This window comes from Camelus ferus, chromosome 24, assembly GCF_009834535.1.
Source record: "Camelus ferus isolate YT-003-E chromosome 24, BCGSAC_Cfer_1.0, whole genome shotgun sequence".
In the NCBI taxonomy this organism is placed as follows: domain Eukaryota; kingdom Metazoa; phylum Chordata; class Mammalia; order Artiodactyla; family Camelidae; genus Camelus; species Camelus ferus.
This window is the reverse complement of record NC_045719.1, coordinates 16,917,203-16,937,291: the sequence shown is the minus strand read 5'-3', so window position 1 is coordinate 16,937,291 and position 20,089 is coordinate 16,917,203. Positions and strand designations below refer to the sequence as shown.

General features: G+C 43.9%; 1 protein-coding gene and 1 long non-coding RNA gene across 6 annotated transcripts in view; one reads left to right on the top strand and one right to left on the bottom strand.

Annotated features, from left to right (window-relative positions):
- The window catches only part of LOC106729419, a 64,300-nt gene extending 60,214 nt beyond the window's left edge, over positions 1–4,086 (top strand). Inside the window, exons 4-5 of one of the 3 annotated variants that reach the window (XR_004314914.1) lie at positions 1,969–2,119; positions 3,610–4,086. This is a non-coding gene — a long non-coding RNA (uncharacterized LOC106729419). Of the gene's footprint in view, positions 1–1,968; positions 3,137–3,564 lie in introns of those variants that run through there. The other 2 variants (XR_004314913.1, XR_001365823.2) reach the window with 2 other exon arrangements.
- The window catches only part of MAPRE2 (microtubule associated protein RP/EB family member 2), a 138,703-nt gene that overhangs the window by 10,463 nt on the left and 108,151 nt on the right, over positions 1–20,089 (bottom strand). For all 3 annotated transcript variants that reach the window (XM_032467245.1, XM_006183395.3, XM_006183394.3), the window contains one exon: positions 1,925–2,064. In XM_032467245.1, the coding sequence (XP_032323136.1) occupies positions 1,925–2,064 (140 nt within the window). The remainder of the gene's footprint in view (positions 1–1,924; positions 2,065–20,089) is intronic.

Here is a 20,089-nt window from a genome sequence, read left to right as displayed (position 1 = left end):
CGTCAGGGGAGCCTGCCCGAGGAAAGGCATGAGGCCAAGTGAATGGGAATTCTTCACGTTTACAGTGCTTGTCACTTTCTCTATTACGGCTGTAATTCACTCTCGGGCCAGGGCGTTTTCACTCAGCCCACCCTTGTCCTCGTGTCCTCAGTTCCGATACAGTGGTGCCCGTGTGGCTACCCACCAGCTTCAGAGGGGCGCCTGCAGGCTTCAGGGACAGAAGGGAGGAAGCACTAACGTCACCTTCCCTCTGGGACACAGGGAGGTGCAGGCCCCCTCCCCCATGTGAATGTGTCAGGGGCGGCCGGGAGAGTGAGGCTGTTGAAGTCATGAAGGAATTACAACCAGAAGGAGGAAGACCATTGGAATGTGCTTCTATCTTTTCAGTCTTCTCCAGGGTGCTGTTCTGGACTGTAGGACAATTTAGCTGAAGCATCACAGAGGGCTGGGTCCTGAGGGGATGGATGGCTGTATGTGTGACTCAAGAGCTAACGGGAGCCTAGAGCCCCAAGGAGAGGAGGTGGGGCTGGTGGGCAAGGCTGTAAGGGAGGGCGGGGCAGGAAGGGTCTCAAGGTTCCCATGTGGTTCTGCTTTGGGTTGGTGGGTGGGGAACCTGGGTGTGGTAGGGGCAGATGAAGATGAAGAAATATGAGATAATGAAGATATCCAAAGAATTTGAGTTCCTAAGGAAAAAAGGTTTATAAATCCAAAGTACCCTGGACCCGTGCCTGAGGCACGTTAGGTCTACCCTGACTCGCTGGGAGCCTCAGGCGTGTGGCCCAAGGCTGCCTTTTTCCTTAGAAGAACTTACTACTGGAAACTGTATAAGGGCTCCAGCAGAGAACCGGCAGGGAATGAGAGCAGTCCACAGTTTCTAAATCAAAGTCCTACCCACCGGATGACTTACAGTTTTACTTTTTTCGTGAAAGTGTTCCAGGTTGTAAAGAAACACCCCCGTTAAGCAACTGCTTGCTTTCAGACCAGATTCTTGTTTGCAAATATACAATTAGCTCAAAAACTGTTCCCAGACTCTTGCTGGCTCATCAAGAATCAGATTAATCACTGGGATTGGCCGGGTGAGTGGCTGGGAACAGCCTGAGGACCTGGAATGTAAAGGCTGCCCTCCCAGGGTGGGAGGGGCCAGGATAAAACTCTCCTCCCAACTCAGGGGGAGGAGGGGCGGCTTCTTATTACTTCTAAACTCTGTATAATCTTAGGCAAAATTCGCTGCTGTTAGTTAGAAACCATACCCAAGCTTTCACACTGAAAACTGCAAAGGCAGTAGAGCTAGATTTACTGTAATGCTAAGGAATACTAGATAAAAAGGAAAGTTCTCTGTGAGTGTGGCCTTTCTGATCCCCCATCACTGGGTTCAGTGCTCTGGTGGGAAGTGTTGGTTTTTTGGCTTGTGTAACAGCCTATGGTGTGTGACTGCCATCTGGAAGTTCTTTCAGGGATGGGAAGGTGCCACTATATTGCTGCCATTGTATTATTAGCATCAAACATAGTGTCTGTCACATAGGACAGGCTTAACCAAGAGTTGCTGAAAGAAAGGAAGGAAGGAGGGAGACAGCCCCTAATGCCTTTAGCACCATCTAGACTGGCTAGAAGTGGGCAGATGGCCATGGTCTAGCCTGGAGCTCCTGCTAGGCACTGAGGTGGCGGGGTGGGGTGGCCTGCACACCTGCATTTACCTGAGGCTAAGTCATCTGTCCTTCTGTCTTTATGTACAACTTTGAGATTCGTGACTTAACATCTTTTACTCATAATAGGCCCCTGATTTTATTTGCCCCAACGGTCCCTTTCATTTTTACTTGCCTGAAACCACTGGTTCCGTCCCCTCCCCTCCCCATCCCAGGCCCCGCTCGTCTCACCCCTTACACCTGTCACTGCTCCCCGAGACAGGGCCAGGAGGACGGGTTACCTGTTCGTTAAGCTGTATGACCTGCGTTTCTAAATCTTTATCAGATTTGGATGCTGAGCTGCTGGACGAAGCCCTTTTGGCTGATGAGGGACGAGAAGGTGTGGATCCTGGTTTAGATGCTGGACTGGATCTGGCCGCACCTGAAAGCAACCAGAATAAATCATGAAGACTGGCAACGTTAAAAGCGCTTTTTAGGTATATAGCAAATGGTAGAGAAAAAGAATTTACTAAAACACAGAAGAGATACTGCCAGCAACCCCTTCCCATCACAGAAGTAGCACAAATACACTTAGAAAGACTGCGCCCAATAAAACGATAGCGTCATCTCGGACGACTTACTGAGCGTTCTGAGCACGGTTTTTCCCCCCCAAGTAACATGAGATTGATGCAGTTGTCCTTTCTCCCTCTGGAGAGATGAAAGTAACAGACACAAAGGGATTTTAAGTTTTCTTTAAGAGTTAAGGTTCTTTGATGAGCTCAGAGCATCACCGTAACTGAATTTCTAACCAAGACGTTATAACAGACTAACACTTCAGGAGAAGCACCAATACAAATGTCTTTTTTTCCCTCTCTTTTAATACATTTCCTAGTTTTAGCCACTGAAAGACTCTAGGAGCCGTGACATCTCTGTAACAACAGGCACTCCTGGTGCCCAAGTCCTAGTTTCTAAATGTTATTCTGCAATAAAAGGGCTTCTTGAGATCTGGCTGACTGCAGGGTGGGGTAGGGAAAGGACAAGGTGGGCCTGGGAGGATGTGCTCAAGCATTCATGTCAAAGGACACAGGGCCCAGACTGAAGGGGCTCCCAACTGGCCACACTTGGACTGGTTGCATAGCATAAAGACTAACGGCTGTAATGCATTACAAGGCACTGAATAAATGCAAAGCTAGTTCATGATGATGGGCAGGGGAGAGGCAGAATCTAAAGATCTTTACGGAAAACCGACAGCTAGTAAATGCGCAAGAAATGCTACAACTAGAAAAGTCACACTGTTGCAACACACATAACTGATTCAGGAAAGTTCACCTATTGACTAAAACACAGAGGTTTTTGAGGAAAAAGATATTCACACGTGTCAAGATATTACCCTATAAATCACTTATAAAGGGAAAGAGATACGCTTTCACAACAGGGAAGTCTGGGGATTTAACCAAGTTATTCAACAGCATCCCTAATAACGCTAGAAATCGGCAAAAACAAAACAAAACAAACACTGATGTTGGATCTGAACTCACCTGCCTGGAGCTCAGCTCGGGACGGGCTCTCACTCCCTAGAGCTTGATACAGACATAGGGAACAGCCTCTGCAGGCAGAACAGAAGCCACAAGGCCCATGCAATGAAGTTTACACACTTCATGCATTTAGACATTCAGGGTCATTACTGGGGCCCAGGCACTCGTGCTCTGAACAGCTCCATCTGGTGCAGGTGGTCCCACTGGCCCGGTCCTCCACAACCCACCCCCTCCGCCCCGCTCCTCTAGAAGGCTCCTGAAGGGCAGGGGCCTCGTCACACTCAGCTGTGTGACCTCAGCGCTCAGCACACGACTTGGCTGAACGTGTAACTGGGGAAGGAACAAACGTTTCAATAAACCCATGAACAAACAAGTAAAACCTGGTTACAGGGTTTCTGCTTTTACAGTTTATTTCCAAGTTTACAGTTGATCAGGATCCCTCACCTCTGCAGAAGCCCAGACAAACCCCTCGTGGACACTGCGTCCGTGCCCCGCTGGCCGGGCCCTCTGACTCCAGGCCGAGCCCAACAGGGTGAAGAGCGCAACGTGGAGACGTGCAGGGGACGCCGGGCGAGGGCGTGCTGACCTGGCAAAGAGCCTTCCCCACGGCGGCCACCATGTGACTTCAGGCCTTTTCATGAGCAATATGTCCCATGTTAATATAAACAAAGTCTAACAGAAAGCAGCTCAAAGACTGTCCAGGACCAGCTCCTCTTACTTACTGAGTAGGAGCCTCGGCCTGGACGTCCCTCCGCTGCAGGAGCTCACGATCGTGGGAGTGAGTCATTTAAGAATGCCCACATGTGGTGGCTCACAGAGAAAAAAATGTGACAATGAATGTATGTATGTTCATGTATAACTGAAACATTGTGCTCTGCACTGGAATTTGACACAACACTGTAAAATGATTATAAATCAATAAAAATGTTAAAAAAAGAAAAAAACAAAGAAAAAAGAAAAAAAAAGAAAAAAGAAAGAAAAAAAAAAGAATGCCCACAGGCGGAAGACAAATACTGTTATGTATGAAATTGAAAAAATAAAGCAAATGAATGTGTAAATACATATATATATAAAGCCCAGCCATGGCCACACTCAGCACTGAGGAACAAGGCAGTGTTGCAGACTACATGACCAGGGAGTGCGATTTGGGCTGTATTCTCTTTGCTAGAAACGCCTCCTCCCCTCCTCTGAGTGACTACGTCTAACATCCTTCAGGTCTCAGTTTAAACGTGGCTGCTCAGGGAGGCCAAAGCACCCAAGCGCCTTCCTCGCAGCACCCACCCATTGGATTGGCACAGTTATTTATTTAATGCCGACTTCTCCCTTAAGACTTAAACTCCGACGAGGCAGGAGCTGCATCTGATTTGTTTGCCATTTTATGTTCCCAAGGCCAATCACAATGCCTGATCCAGAGAAGACACTCAACAGTAAGTTTTTATAACTCAGGAGAGAACTCCTAGGAGAGGCATCTTTCTAGGGTAAAGATCCCAGGGAAAGCTCGAGGAGCTGATGCCAACAGCAAGAACCAGCAGTATCTGAAGGAAACCGAACAAAACCCACCAGCCTCCTGGAAAGAGATCTCTTACTTGGTTTCAGGTTCACCTCCCACTATTACTTAGGCCCTTTATAGACAGCATCAAGACAATAATTCAAGTGGGTAAATTCAGTCAGTAAATGGTTAACTCTGAATAGCGAGGAGCAGGGTGGTTTGTGCTGGGCTGTCAAGCCTCTGCCATGGTCATGGTCACAGTCACGTCCCTGCCTCTTCTGAAGGAAACAGCCCTGCAGAAGGGGCCTCCCTAGAGAGCAAGTGACTCCCCACCCCAGGCAGCACCCCCTAACAGGCTGGCAACTATGAGGTGGCTGGTCGCAGAACGGAGCTGGGTCCCTCAGACACAGTTGTGCTCTTGTACTCTGCCTTATCCAGTCTTGTGTAAAGTTTAAAAGAAAAACACAGGAGGAATAGAAGCTGACTGCCTGTAAAACAAGGTTCACTGATTCTATTTTCAAGACATCATCAGATGCAGCTTGGAAAAAAACTGAAATGTCTGACGTGAAGGTAAAGTAGAAGGGGTCAGGGCAAGCCCAAGCCCCACGTAAGACCAAGTTATCAGGGAAGAAAAACTACAAATAAGCAGAGGAAGCCGGCTGGGAGGGAAACGGTCACGGGAGGCGCTGGGTGGCCCAAGGCGGAGAGGCCAGAGCCACTGCGGTTACTGATGCTGTCCCAGTTCCAGCTTTTTCCTGCAGAAACACATCCCCTGCTTCTGACGGGGTCCAACTTCACAGGGTCTCCGAGTTAAATCTGTGTTTCACGGACGCTGTAAAGGTCAGTCGGGGTGCAGAGCCCCAGGTCTCTCATGCCGGCACACGTGCACGCAGCCTGGGGTCTCGGAGATGAGAGAGATGAAGGCATGGAGGATTCAGACCCGGCATCCTCTGCTGGGCGGGGCAGGGATGGTGGAGAAGCAGGGGTTTGGTCCACGCTTCATCCCCTGTACTCACCACACGGAGGATGTAGAAAAGCTTCTACACACCCCTACCTGACCCCACCAGTCACTCACAGGCTGGACAAAGAATGAAAAACAAATCTGAAAAATTTAATAGATCAATTAAATAATTAGCATGTGATATTTAAAATCAGTAGGGTTTTGAAATTCTGATTAAGCTGTTTGGAAAGGGACTGATAAAAGAGAAATAAATGTCTGACAGATGAGGATGCGAGCGGTCAACTGCACATTTTACCTTCTAATGAATAAATGCAAAGAAATGAAAGAACAGGGAAGATCTTAGTATCTTCAGAGCTTAGAAGTTTTAAAAAAACCACACAATTAAAGCTCATTTTCAAAAGAATGTAAACTGAGCTCTTTACAGCCTCAGAAGCTGCAATTTGAGATGGAAGTAATTTACCCCTTACAGCTCTCACGTGATTCGCACACACTGAGAAATACTAAATCCTAAAATACTAAAATGTATAAAGATGAAAATGAAACGTTTTGTTCACTATAGTTAATGATTTATTTCATGGTTTAGCTTTTTAGAATAAATAACAGTAGACAATATTTTATATCACATTCATTAGATAGTTAAGAACTAGGTTTTTGTGTATTTATTTAAAAAGTCTTGCTACCTTCTTTCAAAAAACCATACCCTAAGGTCTGCCCAGCTTCTGGGGTGCCTGGTATCCTTTTTTCATTCACCTGGGCTGCTATAATATGGATATTGTCAGAAAATTGTACTATTATCAGTGTCAGTAAACTTAACACCAGTATACTTTCACGTAAGCTAACATTCTTATGCCAATTTTGTCAAGTGACCAATAATGTCCTTGATAGCATCTAATCTTGGCTTTAAACATTGGGGTTCTCAATCGCTGCCCCCAAATCCACTGGTGATTTCACTTCCATGCCTTCCCACACCTCTCTGCTCGATGATACTTCCATGGAAAACATTCACATAATGGCTTTTAAAGAGAGCACAGCTACTCTGGCTGTCACACAGATACAGATATTCTTCACGCAGCTATCAAATATTTCAGGTTTTTCCTCAAGCTGCACTTGACGATGTCCTGAAAACATAATTAGGGGTAGCCCTGTTTTACAGGAGTCATTTTTCCCTCAAGCATCTCTCTCTCTCTCCCTAATTTCCCCTTTCAAAATAAAAGGAGTTTCAGAAGCAGAGGAAAACACATAAATTGTATACAAGTCCCTGTAATTCTCTGACTTTACCCATTGGATATGGACATGATTTACAACGCTAGCCTTTGAGCAGTTGTGTCTTAATTAATGCCTTTAGGATTTGGAGTATAAATATGATTCTAAGACATTTTAAACCACAGTTGTAAAAAACAAAGAGTGGCCTGATTCACTGCCTTAGTGAAGCCAGAGCATTGCTTTGTCTAACGTCAATAATGAGTAGGTTGCTTAACGCTTATGGAAAAATGCTACATTTTGGGTCTGTGAGGCCCAATGAATTCATAACAATGAAGCAAATAAAGACAGTTTATCCTTTTTTATACTTGGCTTTATAAACTTCACGGTTGGGGCTCTGATGGAATTTAGAAATTCTTCTCCCATAATCTGCTGTATTCTTCCTGCCAAAATCATAAACAGAGGAGCTAAAAATATAACATTAATACTGTTGACAAGAACCACAGAGACATTAAACACACACACACACACACACACACACTCAGGAAGCAGCCACTCTCTGGTCATCCCCATCTTCCTCCCTACTTTGAGAGCATGTTCCTTCCACCACTGCCCCCGCCCCCCCACCGTCCTTCTCACTCAATTAAAAACCCCACGGGGGCTGGGGGGGGGGTATATGAAATGGATGAAGGGGGCCAAAAGGTACAGGCTTCCAGTTATAAAGAAGTCCTGGGGATGTAATGTACAGCATAGTGACTATAGTTAATAATATTGTATTGCCAATTTGAGTTAGGAGTTTGGGATTAACGGACACACACTACTGTATATAAAGTAGATAAACAACAAGGACCTACTGTACAGCACAGGGAACTATATTCAATTTCTTGTAATAACATAATGGAAAAGAATCTGAAAAAAAATGTATATACATGTATAACTGAATTGCTTTGCTGTACACCTGAATCTTAACATTGTAAGTCAACTATACTTCAATAAAAAACAAAATTAAAAAAAAAGAGTAGAGTTTGAAAGTTCTCATCACAAGAAAAAAAAACTTGTAACTAGGTGTGGGGATGGATGTTAACTAGACTTGTAATGATCATTTCACAATATATACAAACATCGAACCATTATGTTGGACACCTGAAACTAACATGTCAGTTATATCTCAATAAAAATGAAACCAAACTCCACACAAGAGCTGAAACCTGACAGAAGCTACCTTGTACCTCCACTGATAAGTCATTTGTGGATGGACCTGACATCACTTCCTTATCCCCTCTGCTTTGGGAAAGAGATTTTATTTTTTAACTGAGATAATGAACTTAGTTAAAATAAATAAGTAAATTAGGCCACTGCTGGGGCTGGACTGCTGAAAAGAGAGAATTCCCGTAGGAAGAGGGTTTCCTAAGTGACTAAGCAGACAGCAGAGCTGTCACACAAGAGGAATGACTCACGGCTTCTACACGACTGATGATCGCTGCAAATTCACGATCTAACACTTTCCTTCAAAAATGCCTCCGTACCTCCCCTTTGTAGGTTCTGTAATCTGCTCTGCCCTGAGGGCAAAACAGAGCACCTCAGCGACCAGCATTCTGTCCAAATGGAACTCTAACAGGGGTTCTGGGATGCCCTGATTCGTGAGATCATGAAGAGGTTGGTTCTTTTACTCCCAAGTTAGTAGTTCGGAGCCCTTATGGCTTCTGTCCCACCAGTGCAGCCAGTGGCAAAATCAGGCGCTTTCTTTTTGCTGCTTCAGTGCCCACTTATAAAGTGGGCGGCTCCTCTTTTGAGCAGCTTGGGGTGGGGCTCCACACCGCCCAGCACGATCCACATTCATCTTGTGGGAATGAAGAGCCTGGATGAAACTGGGTGTCCTTCATCTTCCCAGGGAGGCAGTGGCTCGCAGCGGGGCCCTGCCAGCAGGCAGCCTGCGCAGGAACCCTGGCTCTGCTCCTGCTGAGTAGGGGGACTTCCTCTGCACCTGGGTTTCTCCATGTCCTACATGCACAGCAGCAGTGCCTGCTGCAGGGCTGGGAAGGATGCACGAGTTAATACACGGAAGGTTCCTACACAAGAGCCTGGCACGCCATACGTAAGTGTACATTCTGATCACTCAGCAAATGAGGCCTGAGTCAGCGAACGATGAGGGAGCACACAGGTCTCCCATTTGTAGGCGCTAGCAAAACAGAAACCAAACTGCTGAAATAATAATGAATTGAGACTCATTTATTTAAAGAAAATCTTCAAAACCGGGTTAAGCCCATAACCCACCAGTGGGCTCCCAGGCATCGGGCCCTCCATTCCTTGCGCTGTCTTGAAATCCAGCCTACTGTGGCTCAAGTCTCCGTGTGCCTTCTGAAATTACCCTGATTCACACACTCCTGCAGTGAATATTTACTGAACCCCTACTGTGAACCTGGCAAGCTGCAGGCAGTTGGGATAAAACAATGAATGAAACACAAAAGATGCCGGTCTTTGTGGCATTTATGTTTAACTGAAATCAGATAAACGATAACGTTAATAAATTAGTAAGTGACATAATAAACTAGAAAGTGCGTGCTATGGGAAAGAGAGACGGAGAGCAGGGTGGGGGGAAGGAGTGCCGGGGAGCGGCGGGTGACTGGCAGTTTGAAAGAAACTTCAGGGAAGGCCCGAGCATCCATCATGATCCTCTCCAGTCTCAACCCCTGGCTCAGACCCATCGGACTTTCACGAGTCCACCCAGAAGGACTGGGGTCAAAAACATCCAGTGCCCTTGGTGGCAGTCCCGCAGCAGCCCAGCAAGGACGCAAGGGGCCGAGATCCACGCCAGGCACGGGTGGGGCTCTCTCCTCACAGAAGCCGACATCTTGTCACAGCTCCACAGTTGCAGCTTCTGGGATCCCTGCAAGGGACGTGCCAGTTGCAGGAGTCACCCTGACTTCCTCCAGGCCTCTTAGGGAAAGCCAGATTTGAGCAAAGACTTAAGAGTAGGTGAAGCTGGCCTTCCAGACAGCCAGGAGCAGAACATTTCAGGCAGAGGAGGCCCAGCGCAGGTGCAAAGGCCCTGCCCCATCTGCGCAGCAGCCAGGCCAGGTGCTGGGCCAAGGGGAGCCCGGGCGCCGCAGGAGGGGAGGAGGTCTGAGCGGTACTGGAGGGGGCAGGTCACGAAGGACCTCGCAGGCGACTGCCAGGGGGTCGGCCTTCACTGAGGGCAAAGGGCGGCCGGCCACAGCGGGGTCTTGAACAGAGGAGTGACAGTGACGTGATCTGATTTTGATTTTAGGAGGCTCACTCTGCCTGCTGCGTGGAGAACAGACTGGAGGAGGGGCGGAGGGGCGGTGCAGATGCAGATCGGCCAGTTGAAGGCATCAAATGTCCGGCCCTTTATCACAACTTAGGTTTGGCCTCATTAACAGCAACTAAAAGACGTTCTGGGATCAACTGCATCTGCTGTTGCTTCCAAGGGGTGGGCGGAAGGAGAAGCAGACAGTGACAAGCACTGTGAGTCAGCGGGGTCCCTCCCAGCCCACTGCTCAGGGTCATTACAGGGTGATGGCTGGCTCCATCCGGAGAGAGCCCGCCAGGGAGCAGCGCCGAAGGCCAGGGCCCAGAGCCACAGCGCCGTCCCTGACCGGCGGTCACACAGCCGAGATGGGCCGGTGGGCCTGCCTCCAGCACGCACGGCCAGCGCGAGCATTCACGAACCGAGTTACTTCTGCCCCGGTTACTGTCCCTGCTGGAGAAGATGTGCTTATTTTTAGCCATCATGTGATTCTCCAGTATTTTCCAGGCGCTGCTTGAGTCACTCTAGTTTCAGAGAATTTTTCATAGGGGAAAAAAAAATGCCGGAAAGAACTCTTCATCTTGAAATGGCTCAAATATTAAAAATTCCAACTTTCCAGGAGTGATTTGAATGTGGTATATATTTCTTTCGATAAGCGGCCTTTTCACGCCTTCCACATCCCGGTAGGAAATTAAGCGTGCTCAGAAACGCATTCAGTGCCAACCCATCACTCTCTTAGTTCAAATTCTTGTTTTCAAATTGTTCTCAGAGTGATTTCTCTCTAGAAATGGTGAGGGCTCCCTCACTCCCATGGAAACAGTGCACACCAGAACCCCAACAATAATTTAGGGGAACACTCCCTTTGCCTGTTTACTGCAGCAAGAAGGAAAGCTGGTGGTTGAAAGAGCCCCCGAAACAGAGCCAGGCCCACTGAGAATGAAGACACACAGGCGTCACCATGACAACAGCATCACACCGTCACGCACCCCTGGCACACCGCGGTCCTTTAGGCAAAAAGCTTACAAACTAAGATGGCTATTTTGGGGGAACATAACTACTTAATTCCTTCACGATCTTCAGTCAGGGTCCTACTGACTCCCCTGGCAAGACCAAGCATCTTAGGTCATCGTTCCAGTGGTGGGAAGTCTGCCGTGCTCCATTAACACCATCTTACCCAGACCCCCCTGCAAAGGGAGACATCGTCTGAGGCCACAGAGCAGCTGGAGCTCAGGCAGGTAAGAACCAGAGCCTGAGCGCCACTTGAGTCACCCACTGTCCTTACTCCAGGGGGCTCCCGCTCTAGGTTTCCTGCTCCCACCAACCAATGACCAAGCCAGAGACTTGTGCATCATTTATCCTTGGCTTCCCCTCTCCTTTACGTCTCATATCCCATCACCATCACGTTTTGTTGATTAAACCTCCTGAAAGTCTCTATAACCCACGTGGCCATGACCTTTGTTCAGGCCACCCTCCTCTCCTACATGGTTGGCGGCAACAGCTTCTTATCTGTCATACCTGAAACCTTTCAATGACTCTCCAAAGTCCCCATAATATAGTGTAAGCCTCTGTGAGTATAGAACTTAATTTGATCTTCACCTCCTGGTGTTCCCACCTTTGTGTGGTCCTCTCCCCTAGAGGGTGGATGGGATCTGTGATTTGCTTCTAACCAAGAACGAAGGTGATGGGATGTCACGCCCGTTATACGGAATCCCATGGGGCTCTACATATGATTCCTTTTGCCGGCGGACACACTAGAGAGGCTCCCCTTTACTGGCCTTGAAGAAGTAAACTGCCATCGCAAGCCCCCATGTTGGAGAAACCCGCCTGGCAAGGAACTGCAGGTGGCCTCTGGGAACTGAGAGCCTCAGTCCTGCAGCCTTGAGGAAGCTGCCAACAACACGAGGGAGTTTTCCCCTGTTGAGCCTCTGATTAGACCACAGCCCCAGCACATACCCAGACTGCAGCCTGGTGAGATGCTAAACTAGATAACACGGCTAAACTGTGCCTCGACTTTAGAAGCTGTGACACAATACACGTGTGTTGCTTTAGGCTGCTAAGTTTGTAGGAGCTGTCTTGCAGCAACAGAACACGAATACCACCATTCTTAACCCATGATACAAGGGCCCTGGCTCGCTTGTGCACCTCACACCTCGACGTCCACACAGAACAACGTGCACTTCAGTGAGCAGAGCACCATCTCCCTTGACTTCAACATCCTGTTCTTTCCACCTGCAAAGCCCTTTTCCAGACACTTCACCTGGCTAACTTCTACTTACTCATTAAAATCTTAGTCCAACCTCCCCTTTTCCAAGAAGCCCTTCTAGAATACACAGGCCAGCTCAAGTGATCTTCCTACACACCCTGACTGCACTCACCTGATTTTAACCTTACTGTCTATGTAGTGCCAGGTTTCCCCACCAGCCTGTAACTTCCCTGGATCACGGTGTATCTCCAGAACCTCTTACAGTGCCTTAACAAGTATTTGTTGAAAGACTGAATGAATGAGAATTCAAGTAAAGCCTTCACAGGAAGGGCAAGGAATCCAACAAGCAGGAACTGTGGTTTAAGAAGTGTTCTCTGAGCTACTGTGTAATGCACTATGCTATTTTTTTTTAAAGGCGTTTTGAATTATGTTCTTTATTTAGGAATACCCATGTTAAGTACAGTGAGCTCTTCACATCTGCGGGTTCTGCATCCATGGATTCAACCAATTGTGGACTGAAAATACTTGGGGAAAAAAAATTCCAGAAAGTTCCAAGCACTATGCTATTTTCTAAGCTACAGCGCAAGGGGTCTCTCAAGTGACAGACGTGATTGGAGAAAATGTCCAGAACAGCCGTGTGCTGACTTACGTACTGCATTTTCCTTGATCCAGATGGACACCACGGTGATTCAATTTAAAATCAACTCAGCAAACACTAAGACCGTCTACGTGTCACGCAGTGGGGAAACAGTGACAGAACAAGACAACTGGCCAACAGTTCCATTCACTCAATTCAAAGGGAGTCTAGAAAATTCTTCAGGTCAAAACTATCTTCTGTTCCTGCCCAACATACCAAGGGACAAAGAAAGGCACCAATCATAGAGAAAAGTGGGCTCACAGGTGATTTGTGCTATTCTGCTTATGGAAACTGAAATAAATGCTAAGTCACTGCCTTTTGAGGCCGCGCAAGCTTTACCGTGAGGCTGAGAGGTCAAGAAAGGCCATGTTATCACCATCTACAGAGAGAATTATCTGAATTGAAGGATTCAGAAATCAGAGATCCGTAATCCCACAAATCTAAGGCTCAGTTTTCTGGGCTCGATACACATTTTTGCTTCGGAGCTGAGAGGAGACCTGGGACAAGGGGCTTAACATTTCCCACGTTTGTCAATGTTTATATAATATAATGACTCTCACCCAAGAGCAAGGATGCAAGGATGAATGGGGATGTTTCTGAACTTTTAAAAATTATTGCTATTTAAAAAAATAAATGCCATTCAGATAGAACAGCATGTACTCTGCTTCAAGCCTTTACAACCCTGGAGGGCCTTCTATACCCTCTGTTCACGATGCAATTTGAATTTGGTTTGTGAACGTTTACCGCGGCTGAGTGCAGTGTGGGCAGGAGATAAGAACATAAAACGAGACCATATCCGTGATACTTGAGAGAAGCAACATGATATGATGGCTGAAGAGCACTGAGCTCTGGAATCACCCAGTTCCTTATTTCAAGCGTGTGACCCTGACAAGGTACTGAACCTCTCTGTGCCTCAGTTTCCTCAACTCTAAAACAGGGCTACAGTCGGAAAGTCTACCGTTTAGGATTGTTGTGAAGCCAAATTAAGCTAATGCAGACTAAGTGTTTAGAACAATAGCTGGCATTTAGCTGACTCCCTCTACATTTGATGACTCTATTTTTAAATTTTTATCAAAGTATAGTTGATTTACAATGTTGTGTTAGTTTCAGGTGTACAGCAAAGTGATTCAATTATACATAGATATATATATATATATATTCTTTTTCAGATTCTTTTCCATTACAGGCTATTATATGATATTGACTATAGTTCCCTGTGCTATACAGTAGGTCCTTGTTGTTTATCTATTTTACATATAGTAGTGTGTATATATTAATCCCAAACTCCTAATTTATCCCTACCCTACCCACCTTCATCTTTGATAACCACAGTTTGTTTTCTATGTCTGTGAGTCTATTTATGGTTTGTAAATAAGTTCATTTATATTATTTCTTTTAAGATTCCACATATAAGTGATATTTGTCTTTCTCTGACTTATTTCACGTAATATGATAATCTGCTCTCTCTATATTTTGGATATTTCCCTTTTTCCTAACTTCATTTTTATTAAAAATTCTATTCACATTAGATTCAGATTTTAAGAGTTATATACAATAATAGCACCATAACATTTTGGAGGTTTTCATCACTAAGCTTAAAAAAATTCTGGTTTAAAAACAAAACTGTGACATATTTTGATTCCAAAAAGCCAAAATAATTAAAAGCTTTATAAAATGAATGAATAAATCATCTATCTCTAATTAAAAGCTTTGTAAAATGAATGAATAAATCATCTATCTAAGGTGCTATCTCATTAAGCAAACAAACTGGGATGGAAATGAAAATTGCATGGCTCTTCCTTGGAAGACGCCCTTGGCCTCTTCCACAGACACGGCCAGAAAATTCCTATCTGAAGCTCCTGAATGCTTCACGACTCTCTGTTCCCCTCTGTGCCCAGTATTTCCAAACTCATTCCAAACTCGGTCAGCATCCTGGAAAGGCAGAGCACTGCTCATATTTTATGCTGTGGTTTTATCAGTATTACAGGTAGGGAAACACTGTTTCAATTATTCTTTGAGGAGAAAAGTATCCCATAGCTTAGCAGTGCATCTTACATATTTCACACGACAGGTGTGTGACTGGAGGAACAAAACCACCAATACCCCTCTCCTTCCAGGGAGTAGGGGGGGTCTTCTCAGAAGTTAATTAATTGGCCCCTTATAAATTTTTTCCCCCGTTTTCTCCAGGCCTAAATGTAGCTAATGTAGCTAAGGGACCAGGTATTAACTTGTGTGCAGTTTAGCAAGAGGATGGTTTCTTAATATGAACAGGCCAAGGCCATGCAGTGCTGATACAGGGCAGGGACTGAGTGAAAGATACATTGTTCAGATAACAAGGAGAAGGGCTATCACCTAATTGAAAAGAAGTCTCTCTAATTATGGGACTGGTAAGAAAAACGCATCTTCTCCTTGTATGAGTTGACACTGCATGGTCTTTTAGAATTAACAGTTGATCCTTGAAGTAGGTATATGGGTAGCAGAATATGTGATTAGGTGACTGGGGACTGTGAGACAGCAGTATCCAGCAGGTATACACTGGGAAGTTGTAGGAATAAACAGGCATGCCTCATCTTGATGGAGAGACCATGAAGGGACAAGAAAGGTGGCGTACCCCCTACTGGGTTCTAGAAGGCCAAATGCCATTATGGACGGTTCTAGTCTGAAGAGCAGACATGTCTTGGAGTAAATGATGGCTCTGAGATGAGAGCAGTATTTGTGTTTAAAGGGTGGAGTTTCTCAAAGGTCAATGAAGGCTTGCATCTTGGCAGTTATAAGGAAAAGAAGGTCCTGTATAAAGGCACAGGCCTGAGGTCAAGGTTAGGATCCCTTGAGAGACATTTAACGTCTTGAGTACTTTTCAACTTGGACTCTAATTGAGTTAAGTCCCTGTTAAATCAAAAACATCAACACTCATCAGAGCAATACCACAAAATCCAGAGTCTCCACAACATAATATCACAATGTTTGGACACAATCCAAAATTATTCAACATATGAAGAGCCAGGAAACAAGGAAAAGATAATCAACAGATGCTAACTGTGAGATGGTCAGAATGGTGGAATCAGCAGACAAGAACTGTGCAGCAGCTCTCTTGAACGGTTCAGTATCCTCATAATAAACAAAAGGTAGGCAATCTCAACAAGGAAAGAAAAAAATAAGAAAAATTACAGCTGAAGAAATACAACAGTTGAATTTTTTTCATGCTCAATAGTAGACTGGAGGTGACAGAAGAAAAAGAGGGTAAACTTGAAGATACATTAATAGAAACCATCTAAAGAAGAGAGAGAACACTGGAAAAAAATGAAGTGAGCCTCAGGGACCTGTGGGGTAACTTCCAAACCTCCAACATATGGAAAAATAGGAGAGAGAGAATGGAGCTGAAAAAAATGTTTTTAAATATCTGAAAACCTCCCAAATATGGTGAAAGACATAAACTTACAGATTTAAGAAGCTTAACGGGCTCCAAAACAAGATAAATTCAAAGAGAACCATGATTAGGCACATCACAGCCACACTGCTGAAACCCAAAGATAACGACAGTCTTGGCTGCTCCCAGAGAAAAATGACATATTACGTACAGAGGAAGGATGACTAGAATGAGCATGCATTTCTTATCTTTGGAGACCACAGTCAGTGGAACAACATCTTTAAAGGGAGGGAGGGAGGAATAAAAGATCAGTCTGAATTCTTTATCTAGGGAAATAGTCATCAAGAATGAAGATGAACAGGGAACTATTATCTTGTAATAACCTTTAGTGAAAAAGAATGTGAAAACAAATATATGTTATGTATATGAATGACTGGGACACTGTGCTGTGTCTCCTGCTGTACACCAGAAATTGACATATTGTAACTGATGATACTTCAATTAAAAAAAAAAGAATGAAGGTGAAAAAAGATATTTACAGAAAAAGGAAAACTAAAAGAATTTGTTGCCATTGCACCTGCTCTACAACAAATGCTAAAGAAAGTTCTTCAGTTTGAAGAGAAATGAAATTAGTAGGGAACTCAGATAGTCAGGAATGAATGAAGAACACTGAAATGGTAAAAATGTGAAAAACATTTTTTCTCTTTTTTTAAAAAAATACGACTATTTAAAGCGGTAGTGCCCAAAAGAAATGTAATGGGAACCATGTTAAGTCAACATTTTCTAGTAACCACATAAAAAAATCTTAAGATATTAATTTTAATATATACAAATTAATATAATATAGGCAAATTATAATTTTTACATGTAACCAATACAAAAACTAGTAACTAGTTTTATGTTTTTTTCCCTACACCAAGTCTTCTAAATTCAGCATGCATTTTATACAGCACATTTCAATGCAGAATAAGCACATTTCGAGCATTCAAAAGCCATTATATTAGACAGTGCTGGTTTAAAACAAAAGTTGTAACACTGTCCTGTGGGGTTCATAATGTATATATGTTTATAATATAATACATATGACAATCATAACAAAGGACAGTGGAGAGAAGGGTTGCCAGGGTTTCACATTTTACATGAAGTGGTATAATATTAAGTACACTGTGAAAAGATGAGAATATATATGGTAATCTCTGGAGCAATCACTAAAAAAGTTAATGCAAAGAGGTATGGTTAAAAAGCAATAAATTAAGATAAAAATTTTAAAAATATTTAGAAAATTCAGAAGACAACAGGAAAAGGTAAACAGAGAAACACAAAACAGAGGAGATAAGCAGAAAACAAATGATAATATGGTAGATTTAAATCCAACCAAATCAGAACTTATATTAACAGTAGATCGGACACTCCAATGTCCAGAGATTATCAGAATGAATAAAAATGCAAGGCCCTATTACATGCTGTTTCTAAGAGACACATTTTAAACATAAAGATAGGTGGAAATTTACCTATCAGGGAGAACGATACACCATGCAAACAATAAGCGTAGGAAAGCTGGAGTGGCTGTATTAAAATCCGATAAAACACACATCAAGACAAAGAGTATTACCAAAGATCAAGAGGGAACCTCAAAAAATACAAAGGTCAATTCATCAGGATGATTCAACAATCATAAATATGTATGCACCTAACAGAACCCTAAATACAGGAGACAAAAATCAAGAAAATCTCAAGTTTCTTCCCTTACAGAGAAACAGGTAATTCCACAATCAGTGTTAACACTCTTTGCAGCAATTGTTAGAATCAGATAACAACAACAAAAATCGGTAAAACCATAGGTGATCTGAGTAACACCATCCACGACCTTGATCTAATTGATATTTCTAAAACACCATACAACCAACAGCTGCAGAATGCATATTCTTTTCAAGTAACACTGACCAAGACAGACCACGTTCTGGGCTATTAAATCAAGATCAGAACAAGGATTAAAAAAACCCAAAAACCATAAACTGTTAAATTTCACTGCTTCTCCTAAAAGCAAACTTTTGGGGAAAGTTAAAGGAACTCTTCTTTCCCCAAAGGTGACAGGCGATGCTTACTTTACACGTTCTCAACAAATATATAAACACTGCTAAACAAATAAAATCAATAAATGTGGTCACCTTGTTAAGGTTATATGCACAGCCTTAGAGAACTCCAAATTGAAGATAATTGGGAGTATTCAAATATAGAATACAACTTTGGAAAAACACTGTTAGGATTTATTTAAATCTACATTTAGGAATTTAATTGTGATCATTCAAATACTCCATTCTCTTCTACTTCTTAGGTTGCTGCCTTTTTGAAATCATTTTTCTAGTATTTCTATTAATCTTATTTTGAGGCTAGAATGCTGAAGTCCCTAAGGAAAAGGAAAAGCTCAAAATCAATTTCCATAGCAACTCTAAATCCATCACACTATATTTGTAGATGGGAGTTTGATTTAAATACATTAATATATGTGGGTTTGCAACATGTCTAAGCTTCGGTTGCTATAGGAACTGCAACTTCAAATTTCCTTTTAAGTTTGGTAAATGCACACACATCTAAACTCATCCATCCCGACAGCCACCTCGAGTCACAGGTATGGCTCATAGCAATAAATTCACAATCATCATGACTCACGATGATAAATGCACCTAAATGTACATGTCATTATGAAAATGTGTATTTTCCCACATGCTGCTTGATGGTAGAGCAAAAGCAATTCAAGACGCAATTTCTCAGAATGTAGATAAAGACTCACCCAGCAGCCACCCACCCTTAGCGACAGCCTCTGCTCTCTGTGGAGCTTATTACAGCCCAGCTAAGTCACCCAAATATACACAAGCACCAGTGGGCTCCATGGCGTCTCCGAATTCACAGAAAAATATCTTGTATCCAGACTGAAATGGCAGGAAAATCTAGCACATTCTCACCAAGCATGTGGAGCGCATCTATTTTACACACAAGCAAATAACCTACAGTGCATGGCTAGATATAAGGAGTCTGTATGATGTAAAAACACAATTCTTTTCTTGCCCATGTAGACAGTCCTTTCTTAATGATCACTGTGGATAACCCATCCCACGATCACTTTTTCCACCCTAACATGGCCACAGCGTGCTCTGGGGCTCCCACGGACAGCTCTTCATGAATTAGAGACAGGACATGCAAATTAGGTTTAATAGTAGCTTAAGGCAGTACTTGGAGAGAGATCAAGCCACGCAAAATGAACCAAATATTCCAAAGCTAAAATGAGAAAAATGATTACAAGACCATCGTCTGTTTTCGATTATACCAGTTATTGCTTGTTTCTACCAATGCCGCTAACTAAGAGACGCCCAAGGCTCAGAGGTGAAGACAGAAATGAGTCTGCATGTTACAGTGAGATCACTGACGGAGATGCGTGAGGTTCCCACAGAGCTGACTCTCACCTCCTGAGGCACTTTAACGTGTCAAATTTTGAATGAACAAAGTCAGACTTACATATGATAAGCATCACCTTAAATGGTTCAGACCAGAGGTGGAAAGGCCAGTTTAGAGACTAAAAAATAGTTCATGGGGGAGATGATTAAAAACAGTAAATTGAAGAAAAAAATAATCAGAAGGGAACTCTGAGTGTATTAATTAGTACATGCCAGTGTCACACAGATCGTGACGGCTACTGAGAGGCACAGAGCCATTTGCTAAAATAATAAAGAGCTCAGGCTGCTGGGCTATTTATATGAGGTTTTGATAAGTTTTTTTGGCTCTTCTTTTACTGATGCTCATACTTTTTAT